This window comes from Cyphomyrmex costatus, unplaced genomic scaffold, assembly GCF_001594065.2.
Source record: "Cyphomyrmex costatus isolate MS0001 unplaced genomic scaffold, Ccosl1.0 scaffold181, whole genome shotgun sequence".
NCBI lineage: Eukaryota > Metazoa > Arthropoda > Insecta > Hymenoptera > Formicidae > Cyphomyrmex > Cyphomyrmex costatus.
In genome coordinates this window covers 133,163-160,988 of record NW_017275836.1, presented here as the reverse complement: position 1 = coordinate 160,988, position 27,826 = coordinate 133,163, and the positions used below count along the sequence as shown (strand labels likewise).

Here is a 27,826-nt window from a genome sequence, read left to right as displayed (position 1 = left end):
TTTGCCGCTGGCAAATGGACGATAAGTGATCAACCGCGGTGCTCCAACGTTCTTTCGTTGAGGGTAGTGATTTAGGAATGCCGATCGCGAGGACGTCAGAAGCAGTTTAGTCGTGCATGGTGAACGTGCTCCCGATTTGTGCGATCAGTGAGAGTCGCGCGCATTAATTGTGACGATGGTGATTGACGTCGCTTTACGAATCTGTCTGTTTGAACGACGAGATCGTTCGTGTGACGATAATATATACGTTGTGACCTGGTAACCGCTTGATCAAATCAGTGACCGATCGAAACTGGCCCGCGTGGATTAACGAACAGTATAAGTGAGTCACCGTATTCGGCGACTAGTGAAAGGAGTCTCGCGTCGCGCCGTTGGATAATTTGAATCCGTCGGCAAACAACTGTCCACGACCAAATCTGTCGAAGACATCGGAATTGAGAGCGATCCTAAGAAACCGTTACAAAGGTTCGAGAAGAATATCAGTTACGGTTGTTCGCGATAAACTTGGAAACGTCATTAAAGGAAACTTAATAGAACTCATTCCTTTGGAAGTACCGACGGGCCTATCGACACACGAGACACGTTTTCATTGTTCAACTCTGTTAACGAGGATGTAAACGTGAAAATAGCGCGATCACCTCGATCGTGGACAAACGAGGAGCAATTGCGGTGACAAGTACATCACCTTTTTTTAAAGACAAGCGAACGGTCTCTCTGAGAACGGACTATGTCCGCCATTGTCGCCCGTCGTTTGTATCATCGGTGCCGCAAGCAGGGTGCCAGGACGACAACCAATTCACCTTGATCCTGGAAGGAACGGGCGGCGATTTTCTGGCGCGACAGCTGGCTTTGGCAGCAGCAACAGCAGCAGCAGCAGCCGCCGCAGCGACGGCGGCCGCCGGCAAGATGCCGGAAAAGGAGGTTGCTTATCATCAAGAGGCATTCTCGTTGCTGCAGCCGCCGCCACCGCCGCATCACTCGCACTCGGCCTTCTCACATCCGGCGCATCCGGCGGCCGCGGCCTGGGAGCACCACGCGGCGGCGGCCGCGGCTGCCGCGGCCGCGGCTTTCCATCCACCGCCGCATCATACGTGAGTTTTTGCTCTCATTCATTTTAAACGGTCCAGGATTCTCCGAGTGTCGAAAGCGAATAATATCGGGGAAATATATTGAAAGTATCAGCGAAAACTTTTCATGTTGTATTTCAACATTTTTTTAAACATTAGGAGAAACGTGAAGAATATCCAGAAGAAAGTCCGTGATATTTTAACACTCTCTGGTGCCCGCTTCTACGTTTACCAAATAGAAAATGTTAATTTGATAGAGACTGGCATAACAGTAAGATGGGGATCGGATGCGCCTCACAACTTCGTTCATTTTACAACATTCATTATTTAATATATAAAAGATTTTGCTACGTTATTGATTTCTTTTACTGTACATTGGTTACATTAGAAACGAACAAAAAGGATATAGGATTAAGTCCAACCCTATTTTTCTGGATACCTGAAAATCCGTCTAGGATTTTCCGCCGTTAGAGGATTAAGCACCATAAACGTTATAGAGAAACTTCGATTTAACGCAAGGAAAGAGCGGTTTGACTAAAAGTATCTAAAAATTTAGCTAGAGTTAAAAATATTTTTGTTACATTAGATAAAGATATAATAAAGATATACTAAATTTTAAGAAATATATATTTGTTTGAATAGTGCCGGTTGAATATTTATGAAATGTAAACACTTATTTGGTACATTAATTTGATTTAACTATTATATTTGTTTACTTAGCAATTATTTATTTTCCGTAAGTAAATGTTGTATTAGTACTATTTGAACAATTATTTGTTGAACTTTATTACATTTTTCTCTCAATCAGAATAATTATGTAGGATGCATAAATACGCAATTATGCTGACCGCTAGAATACCGAAACTTTTTGCAGCATGTTTTAGCGCTCTATGTAATTACTTTGATAGTCCAACAAAATTATTTTTAGATATGTATCTAGTTAAACTTTTAAATACTTCAGCAAAATCGTTCTTTCAGTGCATATTCATTATAAAGGAATTAGTCTGTGCATCTTGTATCTCACATAATCATGGCGGAGTTATTCTTCGTGATTGTAATTTTTTCTTCCTATTTAAATAGAATACAAAGTTATACTAGATATGGATCAAGATATAGCCACCGAGTGCGCACGTCGAGTTTTCAACTCGACGCACACCGCCGAGATTAGCATGAAGGTTTAGGAATTTGCATGCTATTACACGTCACCCTCTCTTTCGTAACGAGCTTGTAATGTTAGTCCGTAGAGACTTTTGATTAGACTTTGTTAATAATTAGTTCACTGACAATCTTCCAGCTGTTCTGTGCAAGCGAAAAGACATTGATTTATGCGTAATCACCTATAATTTGCACATGCAAGAATATGAAGCTCACCGACGCAGATGAACTGTGTTACATTTTACGTAACACTATATCGCGCTTAATGAAAACGGAGTATAATCAATGATTTTATTTACAATGTATTTGTATATACATGATGATCAGCGAGTAGCACGTTGTGAGAGCTGACGCGAGAGAAGCGTTAACAAGAAGCTTTTTCGACGAGAGAAACGGCGTTGATCGGAAAACATGCGACGACGCTTCAAGTATCGAATCAGAGGCGAAAGGATCTCGGTGGAGAATCACGTTACCGGTGGAATAGCCGCTTAACGTCTTAATCGAGTTAATTAAAGCCTCTTCGCACGTTTTCACGTTCCGCGAACACGACACGCGATTGCACGCAACGAGATTACCTCCTCCGACTCTCTCGGCGAGGCTAGGCATTCTCGGACGTAGAAACGGAGTGGCGCGGCGAGCGACGCAATAATTAGACGCTTCGACGCGGACCGAACAAAGCCGCGGTTTCCGTCCTTTCAGCGCTTCATTTTCACCGTGGAATTGCGGTGCCCCGTCGAAAGGCTCTAATAGAGGTTGCACCATTATTCTCGATCTCGAGTACTATGTTGTTCCCGAGGAACACGGAATATAGTACTTTCACGAATACTTTCAGATCGAAAATGAAACAAAAGTGATAAAATCGTTCGTAACGTATATTTGTTATACACAATATAACGTTTCTGTAATTTTAATTTAACATTCTCTTCTCGATGTCGATCACGGATATTGCTGTTAATTGACGTCACACTTCACTGATTCCGGTGGTCAATTAATAATGCGCAATTAAAGTGACAATTATGCAAAAAGTTGGGCGCTTAATCTCGAATGTCTCTCGAACGACATGAATATTCTAACGGGGGCGATAGAGAGAGGAAAAAAAGTGCATTAAGAGTGTAACGTTGATTCTTCCACAGCATTAAATCAGCCAGCAATCGTAGCAGGTGTTCCGGGACGGTAATCACTGGAGTTCCAGTATGTCGGTCCAATTAAGCATTTAATTGCAACAGTTGCCACCCTCTCGATCATCCGCAATTCGTATCGATAAGGAGGGACAGGTAGCGGAGCGCGAGAGCGATTAATAAATCCTGGTCGGTCGACAATTTTATCGGGGGACGCAAAATTGCGTGTAGATCGCGAATAGAATATTGATTTATATAATTGTATCGATTATTATCTGCGCAAAATTACACTTCATGATTCAGAATTGCCTAAATCTGTTCACGTGTATATAATAAAGCAAAATGTAAACAGCAACGTCTAGACATGCACACATTTATCATGTTCGCAAATTCGAGTACAATGAGACTATAGATAAATGTCCGTTTATCATTATTGCACAAATCATATGTTAAATTATACGCATAATAAAACAAATAAAAATTAGTCTTTTGAATATACGTGTGTATGATTTTTTTTAATTAAAAAAAGTAAGGTCAAATTATAAATAAAATTGAAAAAAAAAGATAATATTATAAATAAATATATATCTGAATAGATAACTGACAAAGTTGAAACGATTTGAAAAGATTCAATAATATAAAAATTATTAAGTGATTCTTACATGTACTTCAATATTTTTAGAAAGTATTTGTAAGATTGAGTGTTTGATAAAATGTATATAATTGTTATAACTAATTACTTGATGCTATTAGTTTTTTGAAGAAAGAAAATGTGCAGGGTATGAATAATACAATCGCGTGTATTATTAAGAGTTAACACGATCAAATGTCACTTTCATCATTTTTTGTAAATCTAAAGTATAATTCAATATTTCAGAAGTTTTATTTCATTAAGTATATAGAAAAAACGATTTGTTAACGTACTTAAAAATTTAGATGGATACAGATCTGAAAATAATTTTGTCGAATCATCAGAATAATTATGTACGACTCAAGATGGTTGTTAGAATGTCAAATCTTTATATTCATATGATATCTTCTAGACCTGTGTGTGAGTTACTATAGATATGTTAAATTATACACTGGAGTTTTGTGCATACCAAAGATTTTGAGGGATTCTAGAATGAAAGAGGCACTCAATCCAGCGATACCAATTTCGCGGTTCTCACGAGGAGACGCACCGATTATCGGGTCTCTCGCCACGTCCTTTGTTCATCCGCTTTCTTTATTCGTGCCACGATCTTGAAGCTCGCAGTAGGAGGCCGAAGAGCGAATCGCGTCGGCTTCGTCGCGGTCACTGTAAGCGTGCGCACAACTAAACGAATGGTGATGTCGGCGTGAACCAGTGTAGAGAATGAAAATCTAAAGAAACGAAGAAAAGACAGGGGACGAGAGAGAAAAAAAAAAGGAGAGACACTCGCCAGAGAAAATCGCGCCACGCGAGTCTAATTCACAACGAAGGAGATATGCGGCGTCGGGCTTTACGAGGATTCGCGGTTTTACGGCGGACGCGACGTTGTAATGTCATAAAGCCACCTCGAGTTATGTGACAGATCGGACAAGTAGCGCACATGCGTACGTTCTGCTGAACATGTCAGACCACAGTGAAAATATCGGTAACGCGTGATCGATGCGTTCATCTGGACTTGTCTCTGCGTTATAAACGATCGGTGAACAGTTACAAGTGAAACTTTGTTGGAGGGACGAAAATTATTTTTTATCCGCAGGTTTCATGTCTATATCAAGTAAAAGATATGTATAAAGATTGTTTGTGGTGGCTGCGTAAGAAAAAAGCGTAAAAAATAAGAAACTAAATTACTATAATATCGTTGGACATATCATTGCTTATCGGTATACCTTATAATTTGCTTAATCGCTATACGTTTGTATCGTAATTTTTCACAGAAAAGCATACCTAGGACTCTCGATCATAGAGCGACGTAATTAAATCTTACGGCTATTACATGGTTCGTTGCTTGCATAAACCGGATGTGTTAAAACGGAATGAAGATTTCGATGCACGGAGATATGTTTCGATTAGAAATTGTTTTATTTAATGAAATTCCATTATTGATCGCAGATTTTTATCATTTATTAATTTGCGTATTTTTGAAAACCACTTTTCTACTTCAAAATTAACATTATTTTATCGCATCAGTCAATTATAATTACATTGATAAAAATATTAATATTCCTCGTCATAGTGCCCGTCAGTTTTCAATTTATGGTATTCTCGATTCCACTTCTAACGATAAGCGTAGACCATTCGCGGGTCTTATCGAAACTTCCGTGGTGCTTCTTGGAATGAGAAAGGATAGAGAAATGATGGCGGATGTAAAGTATATGGTGCGCGCCGGGCGCCGTATCTCGCCCCTGTTTTCCTCTCGCTGTCTTCAACAGATATTTTCGTCTCTTTACGAGGATGCGAGACACACGCCGTGTATTTTTACCTTCGGCGTTTCGCTCCGTCACAACGAACGACATCTCGTCGGTTCCACATCGGCATCATCGCGCGCGCCTCCGCTGACGAGCCGCGTCTGACGTTTCGACACGGTAAACGCTTATTCCGCTAGTTAATGCATCGTCGAATAAACGAGATAGTATCTCGGTAAGAGACAACTCGATTCGCTTTGACGACACCCTGGAATCGAATAAAAGACGCATACCACGCGAATTCGAGTATCGAAGAGACCCGTCCTTGTCGTAAGTTTTTATCGTAATCACGACCGAAGCGTCACCGCTGACCCCACGCACCGATCGTGGGAGGAAGATCTCGTTTCTACCGTGAAAACGGGACACAAACAATGCAACAGGATCACCTCGCGTCCCGTTTATGAATCTCTTCATCGCGTGGGCCGTCGCCGCGGGAACGGAAGGGAACTGCGAAGATGCGGGCAGTTGTCCCGTGTCGTGGAAAACAAACGAGATGCACGAGCTACCAGACATGCTGGTATTCGCCGGGCTCTCTCTCGCCACGCCGCGCCGGACGAGGAGGATCCGTCCAGATCGGATCACGCGCGTAAAATATCACGAGTCCTTTTTACTTACGCGCGCTTTATCGGCGTAAATTCCTCCGCGATGCCGCCGGCGAGACGCGCCTCTTAATTCGTCGGCACGTTGAGAATCCTTGAACTTCGCTTTATCGGAAATACGTACGCAGCGCCGTCTTTGGGATACGCGAATGCGCACGGAGAGACGTGTTTCTCACGCGGGCTCGCTCTTTAATTCGCTCGCTTATAAGGCGCGATCCGCGCTTTCGGCTTATCGGAAATACGCTCGTCGAGGTGCGTGAAGTGTTGTCGCGACACTTCTCGTTCCCGCTTGTCGCGCGACGTTACTTTTGCATACTCGCTCGTTCGGATTTCACTTTGACGCGAACGAGCGGGTGGAACCCGATGCAATTCGAATGTGCGTCGTGAAATGAATACGTTTCTTTCTTCGCTTATCTAACGAATACTTGGCGCGATTCTACTTTCGCCCAGATTGCAGTACTGAAAGTTTGAAAAGGCATTGGCTATATTCACGCTGTGCATTTAGAGATCGCGGCTTACAATGTAAACTCGACTTTCAATATTTAGACTTGCTGTATAAACACTTGGTAGATCTAACTTGGTTTTAGGTCAAGTTTCGATTTTTTCAGTGGCTTCACCTAAAATATAGGCAGAGTTGAAGACGTAACCGATAAACGATGGTGAGACTGCGAAAATTTTTTACGGTGTAAGTCAGAGACTTTTTAGGATGCTTTTATTTGGCACTCACAATGCTTGCGAGCTTTGTTTAACAACACTTGTTGAACAACAATGATCCCAAGAATTTTGCAGATAATACGCAGCCATAGTATAACACAGATGCGTCAAAAGTCACGCGATAGGAAATTTACTGATTGACTGGATTGCGTGGAAACCTTTTATCTATATAGTTTTCTATTTTTATTTTACGTCTCTATTCAAATAGAATGACAGAATAATCAACGCTATCATAATAACATTATAAGCATGATCGCAATATCACGATCACGTGTCTCTTGGTATATCTCTGTTATTCTATAGGATAACTCTCTAGTGTAAACAGGTTCTGATGGCTAGACCTATAACCTTGGATTACGGTATACATCAAGTCGCATATATAGGTCTCTTAAATTTCCATTTCTGGTTAATCTGCAGTTTAGACCCCACTTAATCTGATAATAATGTAAAAATTGTTTTTCTAGCCATGATTGAGAGTGGAATAAAGGTATAATTCTACTTAAGCCCTTTTTTCGGAGATTAGTATAAATAAACAAAGAATTGATGTTGCTTGCATTAATAAAATATGAACTCATTTCGGTTGTTCTATGGTAGTGATAAAAATGATATAATCTATGGAAAAAGAGCCTTAACCGACCTGGGCTATTGTTTCGTAGATCTATATTAAGGTATAATAGAGATAATTTTTGTTGTGTAGGAATGGTGTCATTCAGAAATGGCAAAGTGTGTTTTTGTGTTCGCGGCAAAAGAAACTACCGGAAAAACCTTCATAGACCATAGCCTTCAAATTTCCAATAAAAATTTTGTAATCAGACTTTATTCCGTCCATCCCCTCAATTACTAAATCAATGATTTTGTAGTAATTTTAAAAGTTGCTCATTATAAAACTATCAATTTAATTAATAGTTAAAAAAAAAATACAACTTTTATCATTAGGTTAAATTTAATCATAAGTTGATCAGAAATTAAAAAATCGAGCCTCGATATACGGTATAATAATACCGAGACACTACCGTGTTTCCAGATTAAATAAAATCGAAACCCGCTTTTTTCTACTTTACAATCATTCCACCCTCGAATGATTTCTCGGTACTCGCATCACAGCGTAAACACAATCGGATGAACGTACGCGATCTCAAGTACGCCGCCGGCTGCGCGGCAACGTACGGGGGATACGTAAAAACGAGAGAGCGATTTGTCAGCGCGCGGCGGCGGCGGCGGCGCGGCGTCGCGATGCACACGGTAGAAGCTGATCGTCGAAGGAAGACATTCCCTTCCAGCTTCGGGAGGTGCTGTGCGCATCTCTCGCCTCCTCCTTCTTCCGCGCCTCTTTCACACGAATGGAGAACCAGCGATGCGCCGACCGTCGCGGATACGCGTTGCATGTGCGATTTATCATTGGCCGCCGTCCATTGATAAATTCCACGCATTCATAATGCCGCTACCCACGTTTTGTGCCAGGAGCCTCGACCTGCAGGAGACATACGATACCCAGGTACGATACGATACGATACGTCGCGATAGCGTACTGCAAGCTCGCATACAACCCCGACTCGCTGCAATAACACGAATACGCGTGTACGTACGCGAGAGGGCGGAATTTTGCACGCAACAAAGCTATGCGAAAAGAACAGTTTTGCTGAAGGATCTAAGAATTTAGCTTAATCCACAGATCTGTGGAAGTAATTTTATCGGATTATCTAACAAATTAATTACGTCGGGCGTTCAAATTGGTTGTTATGTATACAACATCAAAACTTAATTTGCAGTCATGCTTGTATTTCCTACATAATTATTCTAATGGTCCAACACAATTATCCTTAGGTCTGTATTTGGCAAAATTTGTGATCTTTCACAGTAAAATCATTCTATTTCTACATATTTATGATTTTAGAAAGAAATACATAATGTAAATAAATTCATAATCTTAATGAGAGAAATAGAAAATGTTATTGGAAATTATAACGATTAATGTGCCGTGAGAAATATACCCCTATAGCTAGCTAGGATGACTCGCTCAGAGGCTAATCGCTTTAATGAGACAATTAGGCGATGGTACTCATTGATAAGATGGGTTTGTTTTGTCTGCTTCAACTGAGTCGGCGTATGTCTCCCCACCGAGATTGCGGCGCGTCAAAAGATTCTCGCGGCTCGGTTCGTTCAAATAAATATTCATTATCGCTGATGTGCTTTCGTTCCCGCGATGAACTGTAAACGTGGTGAGACAAAAGATTCGCCGAAGACGGGAGATAACGATATTATCATTAATTTATTTCGTCGCTACCATTGTTCAGCGAGCAATATATATTGATAAAAATTAATGACTTTTTATACTCGACACTGAAATGAATTGTTTCTGGAATAATCTCATAGTATACATATAATAATTAGATTATTTGGAATCAGAATATCAAATTTGTTGAGAAATGACTGAGTTGCGCAAAGTATTAAAAAGTGAATTGCTATCCCTGATGACGCAGATAGATACAATATTGATCTGTCGCTGTTTCGAGTATCTATTTCCTCTCGCGATACATTAAGAGGATATTTTTAGAGTCGGGTTTGCTCGCATGACTCCCACGGTATTTCGTCGAGTGTAAAGAAAACCATGATTCGCATTTTCTGAGATAACAACGCGCTCTGATTTCTGTAACACTTTGTATTAAAGTCATCGAGGTCTTGTTAAAGAAAGAGAAAATAGGGACGAAGAAAAATGTACCGTGCGCAACGCAGGAAAGCAAGGGTGAGAATCGGAGAACGAACTGACAGTGTACGGCGCGGAGTGTTCTTTTCGAAGAGGGAAACGGCGGAGGAGAAGGAGGAGGAGGCAGGCAGGCGCGAGGTGTGCCGCTGGGTGCATAAACAACGTTGTAAGTCGACGAAGCACGCGTGGCTCGCATAAAATCTCATAATGCTCTTGTCCAAACAAACGCACGGTGGCGGTGTTATGGCGTTCGAGAATTTACCACTTCGGGATCTCTTCTTCGAGAGTCCGGGAGAATGGCCCGGGAGAGGGTTCCCGTGCGTGCGCGCGTGCGTGCGTGCGTGCGTGCGTAGGAGAGCACAACACATCTCGAATATCTGACCATTTAAATGTATAAAACGTGTGTAAACCGCGCCCTCCCGATCGAGAGTCGCGTCCGGCCGAAGATGCCGCGGCATCTCTGCTTCTCTCATCCGCGGGGCTTAATCCGATTGTCGAGCTTGTACCATCGCGCGTCCCTTCGACGAAGGTACGGGATTACAAGCGACAGATTAACGTCTCTCCTGTAGAACACACCGTCCGGGATTATCCGAACTCGGGCGCGTATACCATTATGCCGGTTTAGTGAAGTAAGATAATTCGCACGGGAATGAGTTGTCGTTTCTATCCTTTGACTATTTTATTTTTATCCACTTATCTATTTGTCACATCTACATATTTAATTTATGCAATAGGATTTATTATTATAAATATGTGTGTACAATTAGTATATTATACTTATACTAATTATATACTGTCAGCTATCAAAAGAGCAATAGTAATCCTTTCATAAGTTCAAAATAACATTTTCTTAGTTTTAATTTCCATGTATGTCAAAATATAAATTAATTCAATTGTTGTTTAGTTTCAACGTAAATAACGTTTATGTTTAGTAACGCATATATTTAGTGATACAGTAAACTAACTGTAAGGTACGTAGTAAACTAACTTTGAATCAAAATTTAATTCATTTTTAAACAATTTTTAGTTATTGAAAATACAATTTGTTTTAATTTTACTATCATCGTGTCGGACTCATTATCTCTTCCTTTATTTAATTAATTTGTTCATTCATTTCCTTGAGTCAAATTGTTCAACTTTATTGTTTTAGTTAAATTTTTAATTAACGACGTATTATATAGATCGCTATACTACGATCTACACAAATGATTGACATTATAACAGAGTGTATACAAATCATTGAACCGATTAAATAATACTCTCGTCTTAAGACATACATTTTTCAATTTTCATTGTATTTCATGCAAATCGAAAAGATTTTAAGTTTGTTGAGATACACATTAATTACATAAACGACACGTTCTATGATCATCGAGTACCAAAGAAAAAAAAAATTGTACGCAGGTTGGCTTGAACGATCTTGGAAAGCGAGATGAACGAACGCGCGTGGTTACCAAAGCATGAAACGAAAAGCGTGGAGAGAAACACACGGTGATGGTGAGAGGGAAGGCGAGAATCTTCTTAGAAACGGCATAAAGATAACCGCTCTATCCGCGAAGCGCGCACCAACCGACTCGTAATCCCTGTAGGTCGACCATATAGATCCGTCCGCGCGCCAGGTCGAGCGCCGCCGTTGACTTTCCGTCCACTGTCAAGTTAACGACGCGTAATGACAGCTGACAGAGGCGGCGGACACGGTTTTCCAGTTAAGCTTTCTTTTTCGTTGCACCAGGTATCCGTGGCGCGGAAACTATAAAGCCGAACCTCTCGGCCGACTTTAATGCCAGCCGCCATCGGGTGCGAGGACGTCGTTCTTCGATTTTATCATCGATTCGCCGGGGCGCGAGATCGTTAAGATCGGCTTTCTACCGCAGGAATCGCGCCATGCTATCGCACAAATGGCACTGATCTTTTCTTTCGCTGCCAACGAGCGCGCGGCGCCTACGTCATAAACCCGGCTAAAGTCGAGTAGCCGAGCAATTTCGTGGCGAAAATCGGCGTCGCCGGGAACGACGATATTCTCGGACGATAAACTTTGGAGTTATCGTCCAACCATCGAGTTCGTTTATTCAGATAGAAAAATGCGCAGGCGAACGTCCTGCCTCACGTTTTATTAGTGCTTCGAGTTTTTTTCTGAATAACGTCGCAAACAATCATTAATATTTTACGATGAATATTAATATGTGAACAGAGTACAAGTTTCCTTTCCTAAAGAGAGATTTTAACCATATATTACGTACTGAAAAACATTTATTACATTATTAAAGTATATGTGTGTATGGCCATAAAAACTCATACGTAAAGGACGATTTTACCGAGAAATATCTAAAATTTAATTTAGATATAAATCTGAAAATAATTATTGGCTCATCAAAATAATTATGTATGATGCTTAAACTGGTTGCCAGAATGACAAAACTAAACATTTTGTCATACTTGACTTTTCTATGTAATTATTTTGATGATCCAACAAAATTATTTTTAAATCTGTATATCTATAGCTAAAATTTTATTTATTTTAGTAAAATTGTTCTTTTCACGTATAGAATATTATTAAATATAATTTAAATAACTTGTAAAACGATAACATTATCCGAAGAGACTCATTGTCTCTTCTAACGAAAGATATTCGAAGATCCTAAAAAATCGATCAGATTTTCCCGCGCGTGAAATTCGAGAGTTCCTAGCCGCCGCGTGAGTTTTTCCGTCCGAGTTCCATTCCGTGTTTTGCTGCCTGCCAGCCGCGCTAATTGAGCCATTAACTCCGCCCTTTAATCTTTCGGTTCTTCCCCGACATTCGACTTCCTTCATTCTCGGAAGAAGAGGAGGAAGCTTCGAGAGATCCAAATCGAATCTTTGTGTAGGGGAACGAGGAGCAGAGGCAAAATACTTGGTGTTCCCTCATTGAAGTAAAAGTAAAACATTAATTCATAGATGATATTATGAATAAAAATAATACAGATGTGTTGTATACAAATTTCAATATTAAAGATTGTTTTATAATGATATACCATATAATATTTTTGTATTTTATCTTGTATTATTTCTAAAAATAATATGAACGGAAAATTACGAACTCATACATAAAAAAAAAAAACGATTTTGATGTATCTAAAAATTTAGCTACATGCAGAACTGAAAATAAATTTGTCCAACTATCAATTTATATAATTATATTAAGCTAGATGCTAGAATATCTATAATTATTTTGATCCAACAGAATTATTTTCAGACTGTATCTATATACAAATTTTTAGATATTTCAGTAATGTTTTGTTCTTTCCGTGTTAATTACTCTGTTTTTATCGGCAATTAAATAAACTTTTCGCTGTTTATTTTTAATAACATCGATTACGTGCCTAAATTCGCACATACTTCAACTGACATCTCATGGGCCGGTGTTTATTATCTCACGCTTTGACGGTCGTCCTAAATAAGAGCTAGTAAGCAAAACATTTTTATATATACAGAGAAAACACGAGTACCGGCTATATCTTTCTCTTTATTAGATCCCACGACACGCGGGTGTGCCTCGGATCGAGATCGAGGCGATTCATGATTTTCTAAGCGGCCGAGAGGGAGCCGCGATGCCGCGAGGGGCACGCCTCGGAAATGCGTGTGTGTCCTAAACCAACATCTTTATGGACTCGATGTTTCTCCCGAGGTCCGACTTATTACGTTGATTTATCGCTTTTGTATGCTGCCAAGCCCATCTGCCCCCGTCGCGTTTCATAACCACCGCCTCAGCCGCGCGAAGATCTCTATAGATCTCTTCGAATTCATAGTTGGAATCTTTCGAGAAGCATTCGCGGATCGAAAGGATCAAGATGTCAAAGCCCCTGGAATTTAACCGTGATCGTTAATGCCGTGGATCGAAAATATAAATTTGACAAAATCTCAACTTGATCGAAGCGTAATTCTTCAATTCTCTATTTTTTTCTCTCTTTAGTTAAAATTCAAAGTTAATTATTAAATCATTTCAAAGCGCAAAATAATAAACACCGATCCAAGAGTTGAAATATGTGCGAATTTAGGTACGTAATCTATTTTATAAAAAATAAACATCAAAAAATTTATTTAATATTTTTTATTTTATAATTATACTTATTTTTATTAGTATATTATGTTATAGTTCAAAATTAGTCATATTCTTATGAGATAAAGGAATGTAAAAACAATCAATTTTCCTATAACAAATGTCAACTAGCAATGATATTACATCACAAGTTATTATATTAATTTCTCATTCAATAATATAACTATGAAATATGTTACTGTTAGTTGGTATTTTCTGGATTAAGACTTTTGTACACATTTAGGCAATACTTTTTATTTTTCTCTTTCAGAACAAATTTGTATAGAAAGCTGGATACTGTAACCATCATCCTATCTATTCATTTAAAAGTTAATCGTTGATATATTAAAAAAATATAATTAGAGAGAAAAATATATTAAATTATTCATCTACGATATGCACACATGAATTTTTCTTTTCATGAAGTTTATATTTTTCTAGTAATGTCCCTCCGTTGTGTAATTGAGAAAAATTAACGTTCTGCTTATTCCATACGCGTGAATTGAAGAAATCAATCGTTTCCTCAGTAGTGGCGTCGATTATCGTTAATGATCATCTCATCAGCGTGCGCGGAGTGTATTTCTCGCTGATGCGATGGCGATCGATCGGTCATCGACGCGATGTAAACAAAGTAGCCTTCTTAAAACTTCTATCCTACCGAAGGGGCGCGGTGTCGGTACTCGGGGTCATCGACGAAGGGTATCTCGAGAGGAGGAATTCAGCTCTTGCGTTGTGAACCGCGCCTAAAAGATATCGGGATGCGTGGTCGTGCGAATGGGCGTGCATCCGATTATCTTGGTAACTCAATCTCTCCTCTCGAGTCTGGCCTCTCCTAGCTCGAGCATTGCGATCTACCCGTCGATCCGGCGCGTCAAAGAGAGAATCACGGGGTGCCGCGGTGCGATAACGCGACGATAAATTATTTTGAAAAACGTTATTCACTCTGGGATATAATAGTGTTTCGTAACGCCGACGCATTTCATGCGTTTGCGGTAACATATATACGTTCCGGAATATGGACTTTATCCTTTCTCCATGACTGTCGGCAAAAAAGCGCGAGAAATAATTAAGAAATTTATCACTCACCCTATTTACAGTAGACAAGCAGTGATTATCTTCTCTTCCGAGTCTCCATCGCGATGATCCTCCAACGATCCTTGATGCTGTTTCTCAATGCATCGACAACACACTCGCGAGAAAATCCTATGATACGGCACATTACTGTCAACGAAATCGATTAGACATCTCAGAACGGTCATCCGTATATAGTATTTATTCCCGGCACTTTCAACGGTTGATGACACGACTTTCGAGACATCGACGATATACTTGCGAATAATGTGAAAAGCGTGAAAATTCCACGATACGCGGCACGTTATTGCTGGCAAAATCGATTAGACATCTCAAAACGATCGTCCATGTATTCATTCCTGATACTCCTGATGTACCGCGATGCATTCCCGACGGCAGGAAAGTTGGAGAAGTAACGTCCTGTCATGGTGAACACGCATGGTGGACCACCGTTACGCAAATATCGTAGGCAAGCGCGATCACCTTCCTCAATTAATCCGTCACGGCGGTGTTCCACTCGATGTTTCTCGACGATCCTCGACACCCCGGATACTGGATGATGTGACGACCAATGACCCTCGTCGAATGAGCGGATGCTGCAAAATGCGCAACAGATGCATATTAGAAAACGATACTCGCAAAACGGAGCGAAAACGCGGTTGATCGTAATTGCGATCGATCGATGATCACGCGGATCAATTAGCACATCGAGATGTCATTAGATTAGACAAAGGCTGCCTTTTCTTATTCATTGCGAGTACTGAAAATCTATAAAAAATAATATACATACGATTTTCAGTACTCGCGGTGAATAATGGAATGCGGTTAAAATTCATGTGGAGACGGATAAAAAACATAATGGTGGCGCGAGCCTACGTGGTAAAATATGACACTTCATCAAGATATTAATATAAGAGTACTTATACATATAGTATATATATATATATATATCTTTTTAAAGTAATTTTTTGGAGAATAAAAAGAAAGTCAATCAGGTGGACGATACTTTCTTCGATTTGCCGCTGCAGTAAATTAGTAAAAATAATTTTTTTTTAGAAAAAATGCACAGCATTAATTATTCTAAAAAAATATCCTATCATCTTTTAAAATCTCCTATCACATTTTTAAAAAATTGCTACCTTTTATCCGTATCTACATATATAAGATATCTTTTATCTATAGAGAAATTAATCACATGAATTATCGCAACCGTATTTTCTAATAAAAACAGTCCTTATCTATTTAATTACATTCTGTAATACTTTTGTACATTATTAAATACATTACATATCATTGGAAAATATTGCACTTGCTGTTGTTGAATTATTATTACCATTACAACTGTTATTAAACTATTATTATCATTATGATTGATCTTAATACATAATTGCGGAGATTTATGATTAAATGAATAATCGTAATTTGTTTCGATCACCTTACATATACAATTATCGGGTTGTAGCAGCGAAGATTATTTACAACGTCGTTACTCGTGTTAAGAGCGTGCAATCGCAGTAACTTTCTCGATATCGTATCGTTCTCACGAGCGAGTAATCTAGCGCACGTCGGGAATTATGCAAAGCGACGGATGAGTAAACGCGGAATGGCGTCGAAAGGCGCGGATCGCCGTTTAATCCGCGCCGCTCGTAAATCAGGTAGCGCCGCACGCCAGTTACGCCACGTGGCGCGATCTCTTGCCACGTGCACCGTGCGGAAATTATTGCGTATCTGCGTGCACGCTCACCTAGGTTGCGTGTGGAGTGATTGCTCGCTATAGGTGTACCGCACTACCCACTTCCTGTGCGCTTTCAGAGTTGATAACGATTATACCGGAGGATGATGGAAACCCGTGGTAACTTATATACGATGCACTTGTGCGTTCCATGAATCTTCTTACCGAGAAGATTTTCACGCGACGTGGTCCGACACGAAACACGCGCAGCCAATGAACGCAACACCGATACTTCTTTCGGGCTTGACCTAAAAACGCAGGCCGCCCACGCCGGTCAACAGGCTTCTTATTCTATACATAAACGAGTCTTGCGTGCCGATCGAAAAACTCATGTGCCTTCATCCGGCGTGGACCTGTCTTGTGTGGGACACGTCATGCTGGTTGCACCAATTAACACGTCGACAATTAATGCCATCACGATTTTTACGAGAGAGTTGATAGAGCTTGAATCTTATTGGCTCGTAAATTACATTACGACACGTACATAATACGTCGCTCATTTACACGCGCATAATTATGACCGTCGAAATTTTGTCGTTATATGATTGTCATGTAACATGATGAAATAATTAATAATGCTTTTTTAAGAAATGTTTGAAATATAAAAATGGTCGACTTAATAAAATTTCAGAGGAACGTTTTGTATTGCGATATGCACAAAAAGGACGTTTTGCTAAAATACGAATAATCATGTAGGAAATTTAATACATAGAAAGAGCAATGTTGCTAAAAGATGTGATATTCTAGCAACAAGCCTGAGTGTCCTACACAATTCTTTTGATGTTCAACAAAATTATTCTTAAATCTATTTAGCTGAATTTTTAGATACTGCAGCAAAATCGTTCTTTCATTTGCCAAGTAGGCATTTTCTATTCACACCTGAGTTTCCGTTCTTCGAAGAAACACGGTGCCACGTGGGCAGACGATTCCTCTTAATCGAAAGAGCAAACGCTCCTCTCGCGTGCAAACGAAAGATAATATCCCGCAACGTTTACCGAACGTTCGAGTGGACGTCCAAATGATCGAGAATGCTTCCTTGTGTATCAGTCTCAACTTTCACGACGAACCTACGCCAATACGCGCGTCAGACGATCTCTCCTCCTTTCGCGGACGAAGCAGTTTCCACGAGCGAAAGCAGAACATCCGTTTCATCGGAATTCTTGCGGGAAATTTCGCAGTCTCGAACGTGTTTTTGAGTTACAGCGAACGTCTGCGCCATCGCCGGGATCGTACCGCGTGCGCCGAATTCATCGCGATGTTTGTAATGGCTCGAGAGTCAGGAAGGAGAGAACGCGGTTCCTTCGTCCACCTGAAGCCGCCCCTTGATTTTCTCGCGCGCTCGTAAAATCGATTGGCCGATTGGCTCGCCGGGCATTTCGCTCGATCGCGGTGAGCGAAACGTGATCGCGTTGCCGTCCAATCCACGACAGGTATCAAGCATTCGTTCGCTCGTGCGATTCGACCTGCTTGCCTTCGATTCGTCGACAACAAATCATTGTCGGGGGCACGCGCGATGGTTCTCCAAATGGCTTCTTCACCCTATCAGTCTTTCTCGTGGCAGGATGAAGACCGTTATAAATCATCGGGCCATTTATCAAATTATTGAATAACGCAAATTTTAAGAAATTTTTTCAATCTATTAGCTCAATCTAATAGCTGTCGCGAATTAGCTTAAATCTAATAAAAAATTATGCATCTAGTCCTGTTCTTTTTATTGTTACGTCGTTGTATTAAAAAACTTATTGTAGTAAAAAAAAACTATAATTATAATTTTTTATTAATTAATCATGTCAGAATAAAACGTTATAATGTGTTTTATACTAAACAGAGGTTGTGTAAGTGCTGTCTCTTTTATCATATAAATATTTCATATTTGGAAGGTGCTGCTAGAAACTCAATCATTTTCAGTTTAAACTTACAATGTTTCGAAATTTTCATTACTTTTAACATGATTCTTTAAAATTAAATCTTAATAAAAAAAGTTTTGCAAAGACTAATTGCTCATTTCTTTAGTTATTACATTAAGTAATTTTTGTAGAATTTTTGAAGCGATAGTTTTGCAGAAAATAAACCTTTCCTTTTTCCTGAAGCATAAAAAAAAAATAGTATTTGCAATGTTTTGCTTTGGCATAATCATTGTACATGTATATTATCTTTTTAACAATCTTTTTGGATCGACAAGACACGCGGACTCTATTATCGGTCGCATATAACAACGGTCATAAATGAGGATGAGCGAGAACGAGTTTTGTCGTGATTCTTCGAGACGCGTCGCTCCGCGAACACGATAGCGGACGATAACGAACGGTAATGCCGCTTCGAGGCGCGCATTTGTATGAGCGTAGAATCGAGCTTGCTTGGCCAAGGAATAAGAAGGACGTCCGATGTATCCCGGGTAACGACTAATACGTCTCGCAGCGGGAACACTCGATCGGTATGTCTTCATCCTTCTTCACGGCAGGTGCGAGATTCGCGACGGAGAAACAGTCGGGGCTCACGACAAAATAAAAGTGAAACCAAGGACGACGAAAAGAAGGGGGATGTTTTGCGTGGTGTGACTCTAATTAATAATAATAAAATATCTCAAAATATATAGGGTGATCTTCATTGTGGAAAGACGACAACTTAAATGCGCGCTGCATTGAGAACGCTGTTCATTCATTTTAGAATATTTTAAGTTGCTAATATAAATCATTCAGTTTTGTTCTTCTAAATTTTCTCAAGTTTAGACGTTTATCGATATTGGTCATGAGAGAAAATTGAGGTTTCTATGTGCGAATATTACGGAAGAATATTACAGAACGTTGGGAGATATGGGGTGGGCAAGCGGAGCAGCATCAAAGATGAAGTTCGCAGAGGAGTAGTACGACCGAGTCGTTGGTACCATGCATCATCGACCTGGACAGCTCGCTGCCCTCTCCTTGGTCTCTTCTTCACCGTGTTCCGCTCCGTTTCGTTCCTCCCCGTGCCTTCTTTGGTTGGCCTCTTACCTTCGAGATCGTCCTACCGCGAATACCTACCTATCTGCTCGGCTTAACCTCTCCCAGCCCTCGGCAGCTTGCAGCAAAAAGAATAAAGATCGCGAAGCGGCCGTTCCATGAGATCACCCAGAATCTATCGATCGATCGCACGTACATCTTTCGCCTTGATAAGCAGATATTTGTCCTAAGTAATAACCGCATAAAACTCTTATTCTTTACAACGACTAGCTATCGAAGAGTTTATCACCAAAACTCGACAAATGCTGTTATAAACGTAAACAATAGTTGATATTCGTAGATGCACGAAAAGAACGGTTTTGCTGAAGCATTAAAAAATTTAGCTAGATATGAAAATAGACCTGAAAATCATTTATTCTAATTAAATTCAAAAATGAGAAAGCTTTTGTAAGTCAAATTCATTAATTTCAACGGTAAAAATTTTCCCTTTTCACTTTTCATCCTAGAGAAAAAGTTTCACGATCGAGTTGAAGAATAAAAAAGTTGCCCATTTTAAATTCATACACTTCGCTCCTGTATATTTGCAAGTATTACAAAAATTCTTTTTGTTGACAATATCAGACAAGAAAGATCGCGTGATCGGCAATTATGAGTTTTGCAAGATAAACTGAAATACTTCGCGGTCCACGGATAATCAAACGAGTCGTTCTGATATCGATGACGTTCGCTGATATACCGATTATCGGAGAATTTAACGTGCCGACATCTAACAAAACGAACCGTGTCTCCATCCTTATCTATCCGAGGCCCAGGCTTCGTCCTGCTCTTACCACCGAGAATGCCGACGATAAACGACGATCGTTTCACTCGGCCTGGCTGAGTAAACCTAGGCACAACCCTCTCCTCTCGGATAAGATCGCGGCACGGTCCCGAGTAGACGGTGGAGTTAAAGGATAATTTAGTAATTACGGCCAGATGCTTGCCCCCCGGGCAACCTCTCTACCACTCCTACGTCTGTAATCGCACTCTCGGGACGCGTGGTACGTATTTATTCCGTGGTCGTCTCAAAAATTGACGTGACGCGTATTTCGATCGACTGCGTCGAAGATTTCGCGATGCGAAACTGAGCGAGCAGGTACCTAACCTTTATTCTTGATCTGATCTCTCTCTCTGTTCGAGATTTTTCTTTTTCAGACAATTTTCTTGAAACTCTTCTGTTGTCCAAATATTCAATGACTTAGGGCTGTGAAAGAATTTCAGCAGTAAGCAAATTAAAATATTTTGATTACCTTACAATATTCTCTGCTATGATTAGCCAATTCGCTTATTGCTTACGTTTTCTTGCTCAAGTCTTCTGTACATGCCATAATTTTTTAATCGCGCGAGTTCTCCGTTTTTTTTCTTTGATTGTTCCGCGGAACAATTGAAGGACTTGCTGCAACAATGGGCTAACCCACATTTTGTAAAAACGGAATAAATGAAACCACAAAGTAACCGAACATGTAATAAGTATTGGTTCTTTTTTTTTTCAGTCGCTTCTTTAGAGTTTATTTACTCCGTTTTTACCGAAAAATGTGGGTTAGCCCAGTGTTGCAGCAAGCCCTTCAATAGTCAATGGTGCAATTCGTGCGTGCGTGCATTTACACTGGTGTTCGCGCGTATGTGGATATCGGTTGTACTTATATACGCAACCAAAGGCGGTTTTAAGCGTCACGAAGATTGTACGAGTTTACTGCACGAGTGCCTCTTTGTCCGACGCGCGCACGCGGACGCGCTCCTTCGCTCGTGTGCACGTGAATTTAAATCCTGCATCCTCTGCTTGCACGAAAACGTTCCATCCTTATCCTCGTCCGATTCACAGCCGACCGTAGATGATGCATCGTCTCGTACGTCTCGATCGGAGATCTCTTCTCTCTCCCTCTCGCTGCCATCCCTTCGTCGATTCGTCCCTCTTTTCCTCTTGCTCCTCCTTTCCTCCTCCTCCATTTCCTCCTCGGCGTATTCTTTCCCTCTCCTTCTCCCTTTCTCTCCCGCGCTCTTTCACTCCAGCGGCCTTAACAAACGCTGGATACAACTCAATCGTCGGTCACGATCCTCAAGGAGCTCTCACACCGAGAATATATCTCGCTTCTAACATGACAAATTGAATAAAACCGGATTATCTTCGCCACAGTTTCACCGTTAAAGTCTTCTTTGATTACCATCATTGATTATCGTCATTATCGGTCTCTTTAATAATATATATACATATATATATATATATATATAATCCATACAGTATAGAAGTTTACAGCAACACTGCTGTAATATTTGTAATGTTGCTGTAATATTGCTGAAATAATCTGTGCTGTATAGGAAAAATACATTGCACGTTTCTGAGCTCTCACCGACAATAACTTAAATATAAGTGTTAATCTTAAGCGGAGATTAAAATTCTGGGATTCTTCGGAATGACGATAGAAGTCGTCGACCGGTGAAGATCTGGACGGGTAGAAACGATGACGAAGGCGAAGAAAAGAGAACACGGGATGAGCTAAGAAGAGACACGGTCTGGCTGGCATTAGCATTAGCGCGAGTTTCCAAGGACATTAATCAGGATTAAGCGGTGCAGCAGTCGCCGCGGCACCTGACGACCGAAAACGTTCTGCTATTTTTTTGGACGCGCCTGCTATTTAATTTTCACCGCCCACTTTCTTCGCGCTACCGACCGTTCATTAGTCACTCAACTTGTACTCAGCATCTCGTTTTCAGGCGCTTTTGTCATTCGGACGTCCGACCGACGAAAGGGTTAGAAAATCGTTGCACGTCGTTTCAATGGAACTCCGGTTGAAGGAAGAGAACGCGAGATCGTTGCACTTCGCTCGCCTTTAAGCTGCCGCAGATGCGAAAATAAACGTCAGGAATTTCTAGTGAAACTTTTCAACTATAAATTCTTCCAATAATTAAAGAATGCAGCAATATACGTATTCATGATTAATTTACTTAACAATTAAAACTCACTCACTGCGATTATTATTGCAATGCAGTCACCGATCTCCGTAAGAAGTGCTCCTTTTATCGCATGGGGTTATCGGTCGCCCTCGACATTAGCTATTTAAATGATTGGCCCGCCAATAATCAAGTCAACCGACAACCGCGTTCCATCTCGCGATGAATCGAAAGTTGTCTCGAAGATATGCCGCACGTTTAATTTTATCTATACTTCCGCTTTGGCTTATAAAACCTTGATATAAGGTAAATTAAAAAAAAATTGATTGTAAAAACGTTATCCCTTAAACGCTTCATTACGGGAACAATATTATACATTGGTATACAACGTAACCAACTCAATTCGATTACTTACAATTGTTATAAGAATGAACATATCGTAAAATATTTTTTTTAAACGAAATTTGAGTTATTTGGAAACATAACGGTACCAAGCAAATATTAATAAATAATAGAAAAAGTGGATTTTGGAATATATTGGAGGGTATGTTAAGATAGCACCCCAACTATAGTACTCAGGAGTTCTGATTAGAGTTCCCACTTCCTTTTGACGAGACGAAGAGTTCCCTATAGTTAATAACAAGAGTTCCGCTCAATAAACATTTTTTTTACATTTTTTAAAAATGGGGTGCTAACTTTTTATCGAATTTCGAGGTGGAATAGTTCTGAGCGGCTTAATAGCTTCAATTTGCGATTGCCTAGAGTTCCTGATATGTAAAAAAAATTTTCGAATATTAAAAAAAAAATTAAAAATTTTTGAAAAATTAATTTTTAGATACAATAGTTCTGATGATAATTTCTGCTTCTTTTTGACGATACGAAGAGTTCTCTATGATTTTTAATGACATACGCGCTTAATAATAATTTTTTAATAATTTTTTAAAAAAGGGGTGCTAACTTTTTAACGAAATTCAAAGTCGCATAGTTCTGATCAGCTTAACAGAAGTATCTTGTGAATACCTAGAGTTCTTGATACATAAAAAACATTTTTGAAGAATAATAAAGTTTAAAAAAAATAGTAGAAATCTTTAAAAATTTTTTTGAGAGTACCGAGTAGTTCTGAGTTGCGTTTCTTATAGTACTTGACGAGTTCTATCGAAAACTGCAAGGTGGAAAAGCGATTGGACCAACGGTTTGCAAGAAACAGCGACATTTGTCAGAAGATCAACAATTTTTAGAGTATATCTCGGAAACCGTTGGTCCAATCGCTTTGAGCCCTGATACTTTTCGACAGACTATTATTTCGACAGACTTTTCGATCAGAACTATTCGGTACTCCCAAAAAATTTTTGATCAAAAATTTTTTTCCAAGTCCTACGTCGGAAAATTTTTTGGGAGTACCGAGTAGTTCTGATCGGAGTTCTGGACAGTTCTCGGCGAGTTCTGTCGAAAAGTATCAGGGCTCAAAGCGATTGGACCAACGGTTTCCGAGATATACTCACTTTAAAAAATGTTGATCTTCTGACAAATGTATCTTGCAAACCCTTGGTTCAATCGCTTTTCCACCTTACAGTTTTCGATAGAACTCGTCGAGTACTATAAGAAATGCAACTCAGAACTACTCGGTACTTATTTTAAATTATTTATACTCTTATGAGATAGAAAAATGTAAAAATAATGAAGTTGAAGACTTTGAGCAATACATTTTATTGTTCTTTTCCAAAACAGGATTTTTAAGATAACTATTGGGGGGGGGGGGGGGAGGGAGTCTCGTGTATCACTTATTTATTCAAAATGTAAGGGCTAAGAGTAAACGTGCTTAGACGGATAGAAATATCTTTACTAACGCTTTTAATCGATTCTTATTCTGCTTTACATCTACTTCGTTCCATTAGCTACCGAATAAATAAACTACGGTATTCCCGATGATATACAAGAAGTCTTAATTTAGACGCTTTCCTGGAAATGCAAAAAATCGGATCGGAGAAGAGAGTCTTCGTCGCCTTAGGTGAAGCGCGACGATTGCGGTGTGGAGTTACCGCGAAGCGATCTAGTCGGAGTGAATTCAATGAAGGCACTGTTGGCGCACGAGTTCATTGATATCGCTCAATTAATAAATTTAAATAAACCCGACGTAATTTCGCGGCGTCTCGTCGACCGCAGAATCGAGCTTTTAAATGCGTGGTGTAGCGTTGATGCGATGCATACGCGTGTACGTGTGCGTGCGTCGTCTTTCTTCCCCTCGTATATCCATTATTCCAATTGAAAGTCTTGGAACGCGGCGGACACTTACACTTTCGCATGCAAGATATCGCGTGAGAATGACCGCATCATCGACGATCATAACTCCGTATCACTTGATGAAAAGAATGGAAATATAGTTGAAAAAAGAACTGCTTTTTTCAAATTGCTGGAAAAAAAACCGGAAAAATTGTTTTTTTTTTTAATTGCTATTTTGCTACTTAAATGACATACTATTTCATTTTTAGTGTCCTTCATCAAATTAATGTGATTCAGAAAATTATGTAATCATATTTTTATTAAAAATTTTCTTCTATTTTTATATAGTAACATCTAATTTAACCTTCCTAGAGTGCACAGCAAAAGCGGGATAATTTGAATAAATTACATAACAGAAGTTGTATATAAAGATTGGAGTTGCATAGTATAGATTTGTATGTTTGATTGTATTCAATCAAACATACAAAACATTATTAGTGCAATATAAATGTATGGTTCAGTTTAGCAGAGAAAGCAACTTTGCAACTGTAAGATTCTTTAATTATTAATATTGGTTTTGTAAAGAGTTTATTGTCAATTTTTCAAACTATTAGCAAACACTTTTCTCAAACTTCGTTTTTCAAACGCTGCAACGTTGCAATTTCCGCTTTTCAAACATTCCACTAACAGTTTATAATGTAATACTAAATATAATAATTAAAAAATTTCCGATAGTATTATCGATATATGAATATTTTATTTAAGAAGATATCGCATAATTGGTAGTAACCACTATCGATAATTTTCCACCTTTAATCGGCAATATTAGACAATATTCTGTACGTTTTCTTTAATCAGAGATTTTATAGTTTCTCGTGTTTTGCTCTGTGCTCGTTACGTTCTCCAAGAATAATCGAGCGAATTTTGTTTAGAGAAAGTTTAAAAAAAAGGTCTACATTTTCGAAGCGATATCTCGATCCGCGAAGATTTTCAATAGAAAAATACGTATCCATTGCGCAGTTAGTGCAACAGAACTGTATGAAGAGTAGGTGCAAACAGGTCCATTAGGCTCAATGGCGGGACATTCTTTTCACGCGCGTTCGCAGCTGATGTAAATCGTCCTTAATGGGCCACGTTAATTGAAGCTGCAGTCTACATTGCGGCTCGGTATCAAGCCGTCTGACTTATCGTAAGAGAAATTCCATCCAGCAGGTCTTTCCTTCGAGAAAAGAGCTCAAGAATTTGTTGTCCGTCTTATATTTTAATTTTTTTCCTTTTTATACAATATGTCTTTTAATTATTTAAACACATAATGATGTATATGATAATGAAATTATAGTATTATTAATAGTGACACAAATCGACACAAACATCATCTGTCTTTCTTGACATCCCAGTGAATAACAAAGATAGAACGATATTTCTGTAACTTGTATCATAAAATGGCAAGCACCTACTATATATGTTGCATCTCTGATCAGAATAAAAATGTCGATTTGAAAAATGCGACTGATAAAATAACTATAATAGCGCGTTGACAGCTCACCGTACTCTCTTTCAAGCTTCTATCCACCTACTCTCCCTTGCACATAAAGCATTATAACCATCATCACTTAAAAGTCAGGGACCTCGATGAGAGCGCGCCGTCGTGTCGCTACGGGGTGTCCCGAAAACTCGCGTCCATCATCTTTTCGTACCCGTCATTTGCTTCTTACGCGCGCCCTGGCCGCGGCCCGATGTCCATCCCTTGGCGGCGGAGATTAATGAGAGGCGACTGGGCCTTTAATTTTGCTTTCATTAATTCGGTAGGCCGGTGATTATATATCGAGGGGTTGCCTCGTAAAAAGGATAGCCCATAATGAAATGTGCGTCGATGGTTTTTTATCAAAGGCACGCGGCTACCGCTGGTAATTAATATTTGTATACATCGAGTACTGTGTTATTTACGCGCGCATGAAGCGGACCTGCAGCTTCCGATATGTCGACAACTTGGCGTACATTAATGAAAAACAGCTAATGGCGGTCTCTCTGTAATATTATCTATGGTACCGCAATTATTCTGTAAGATTCATTCAAACGTTATAGAACAATATGTTTCGATATGGCGAGACTTTTACATTTCGCACTGAGAGAAAGAAATTCGCGTTCGTCGCGGACGAGTCGGATGCTGACTTCATGAGTTCATGGCACTCGGGTAACCCTGTGACGCTGTCGCGGTGGAACGGCAAAAACGCCGAGAGCAGATGCGAGAAGAAACGCGGAGTATAGTCAGGGGCGAGATTTAAATCGCGCGAGCTGACTCGGCTCGGCCATTAATCGCCGTCACCGTGCTAATTTTCGGCCGGCCGCGCGCAAATACGCTCCCTCAGGTGACTTCTTGCAAGCGACACATTTCTTCTTCGAAGAAAAATGACGTCTCCTCTTATTTTGTTCGTTAATTCTCGAATACCTGCGGCTTTCCTCTCTAAGAGTAGCCGAGGATAACGAGGGCATGACTATGATAAACGCGATCGTGAAACCTTCACATTCTCACTTTGTCGCTCATCACTTTCACCCGCGTCTTTCATCAAAATTTTCACTAATGTTTTTGTCGCGATTTATTATGATAAATACGAATGAGTTAGACTTTAATTTTCTCGTTCCTGTATGTATTTCTATTCCGACAGTTTCTCTTCCTTAGAAATTGAGTTGTGATTAAGTGATCACCCTTTTTTTTTTTTTTCTAGATCGGAGATATCTAGATTGATCGTGTCGAAAGTTCAAAGGAAGTTGTACGCGTCGATGCGTCGCGGCTTAAGTGTCCCACGTTGCGCTCCGGACGTGTTCCAATTATACGCGAGAAACGACCCGAAACAGGTTCCGCGGCGCAACGTACACATAATTTCCCGCCCCGATGCCAGTAAAGGAGCAGACTACGATTTTATAAGAGCCGCGCCTTCTTAACGCCTTTTTCTATCTTTTGTCCCCGCGCACATTTCTCTTCTTGGAGCGACGAACCTTTTCCCACTGGAATCTGGAAGCCATGACATGCTTCTCTCTCTCTCTCTCTCTCTCTCTCTCTCTCTCTCTCT

The 27,826-nt window shown here is 39.9% G+C and overlaps 1 protein-coding gene across 1 annotated transcript in view; it reads left to right on the top strand.

The window, feature by feature from the left end:
• Positions 1-906: 906 nt before the first annotated feature.
• Positions 907-27,826, top strand: part of ci (transcriptional activator cubitus interruptus) — a 96,066-nt gene continuing 69,146 nt past the window's right edge. Inside the window, exon 1 of the mRNA XM_018537729.1 lies at positions 907-1,091. Within this exon, the coding sequence (XP_018393231.1) occupies positions 907-1,091 (185 nt within the window). The remainder of the gene's footprint in view (positions 1,092-27,826) is intronic.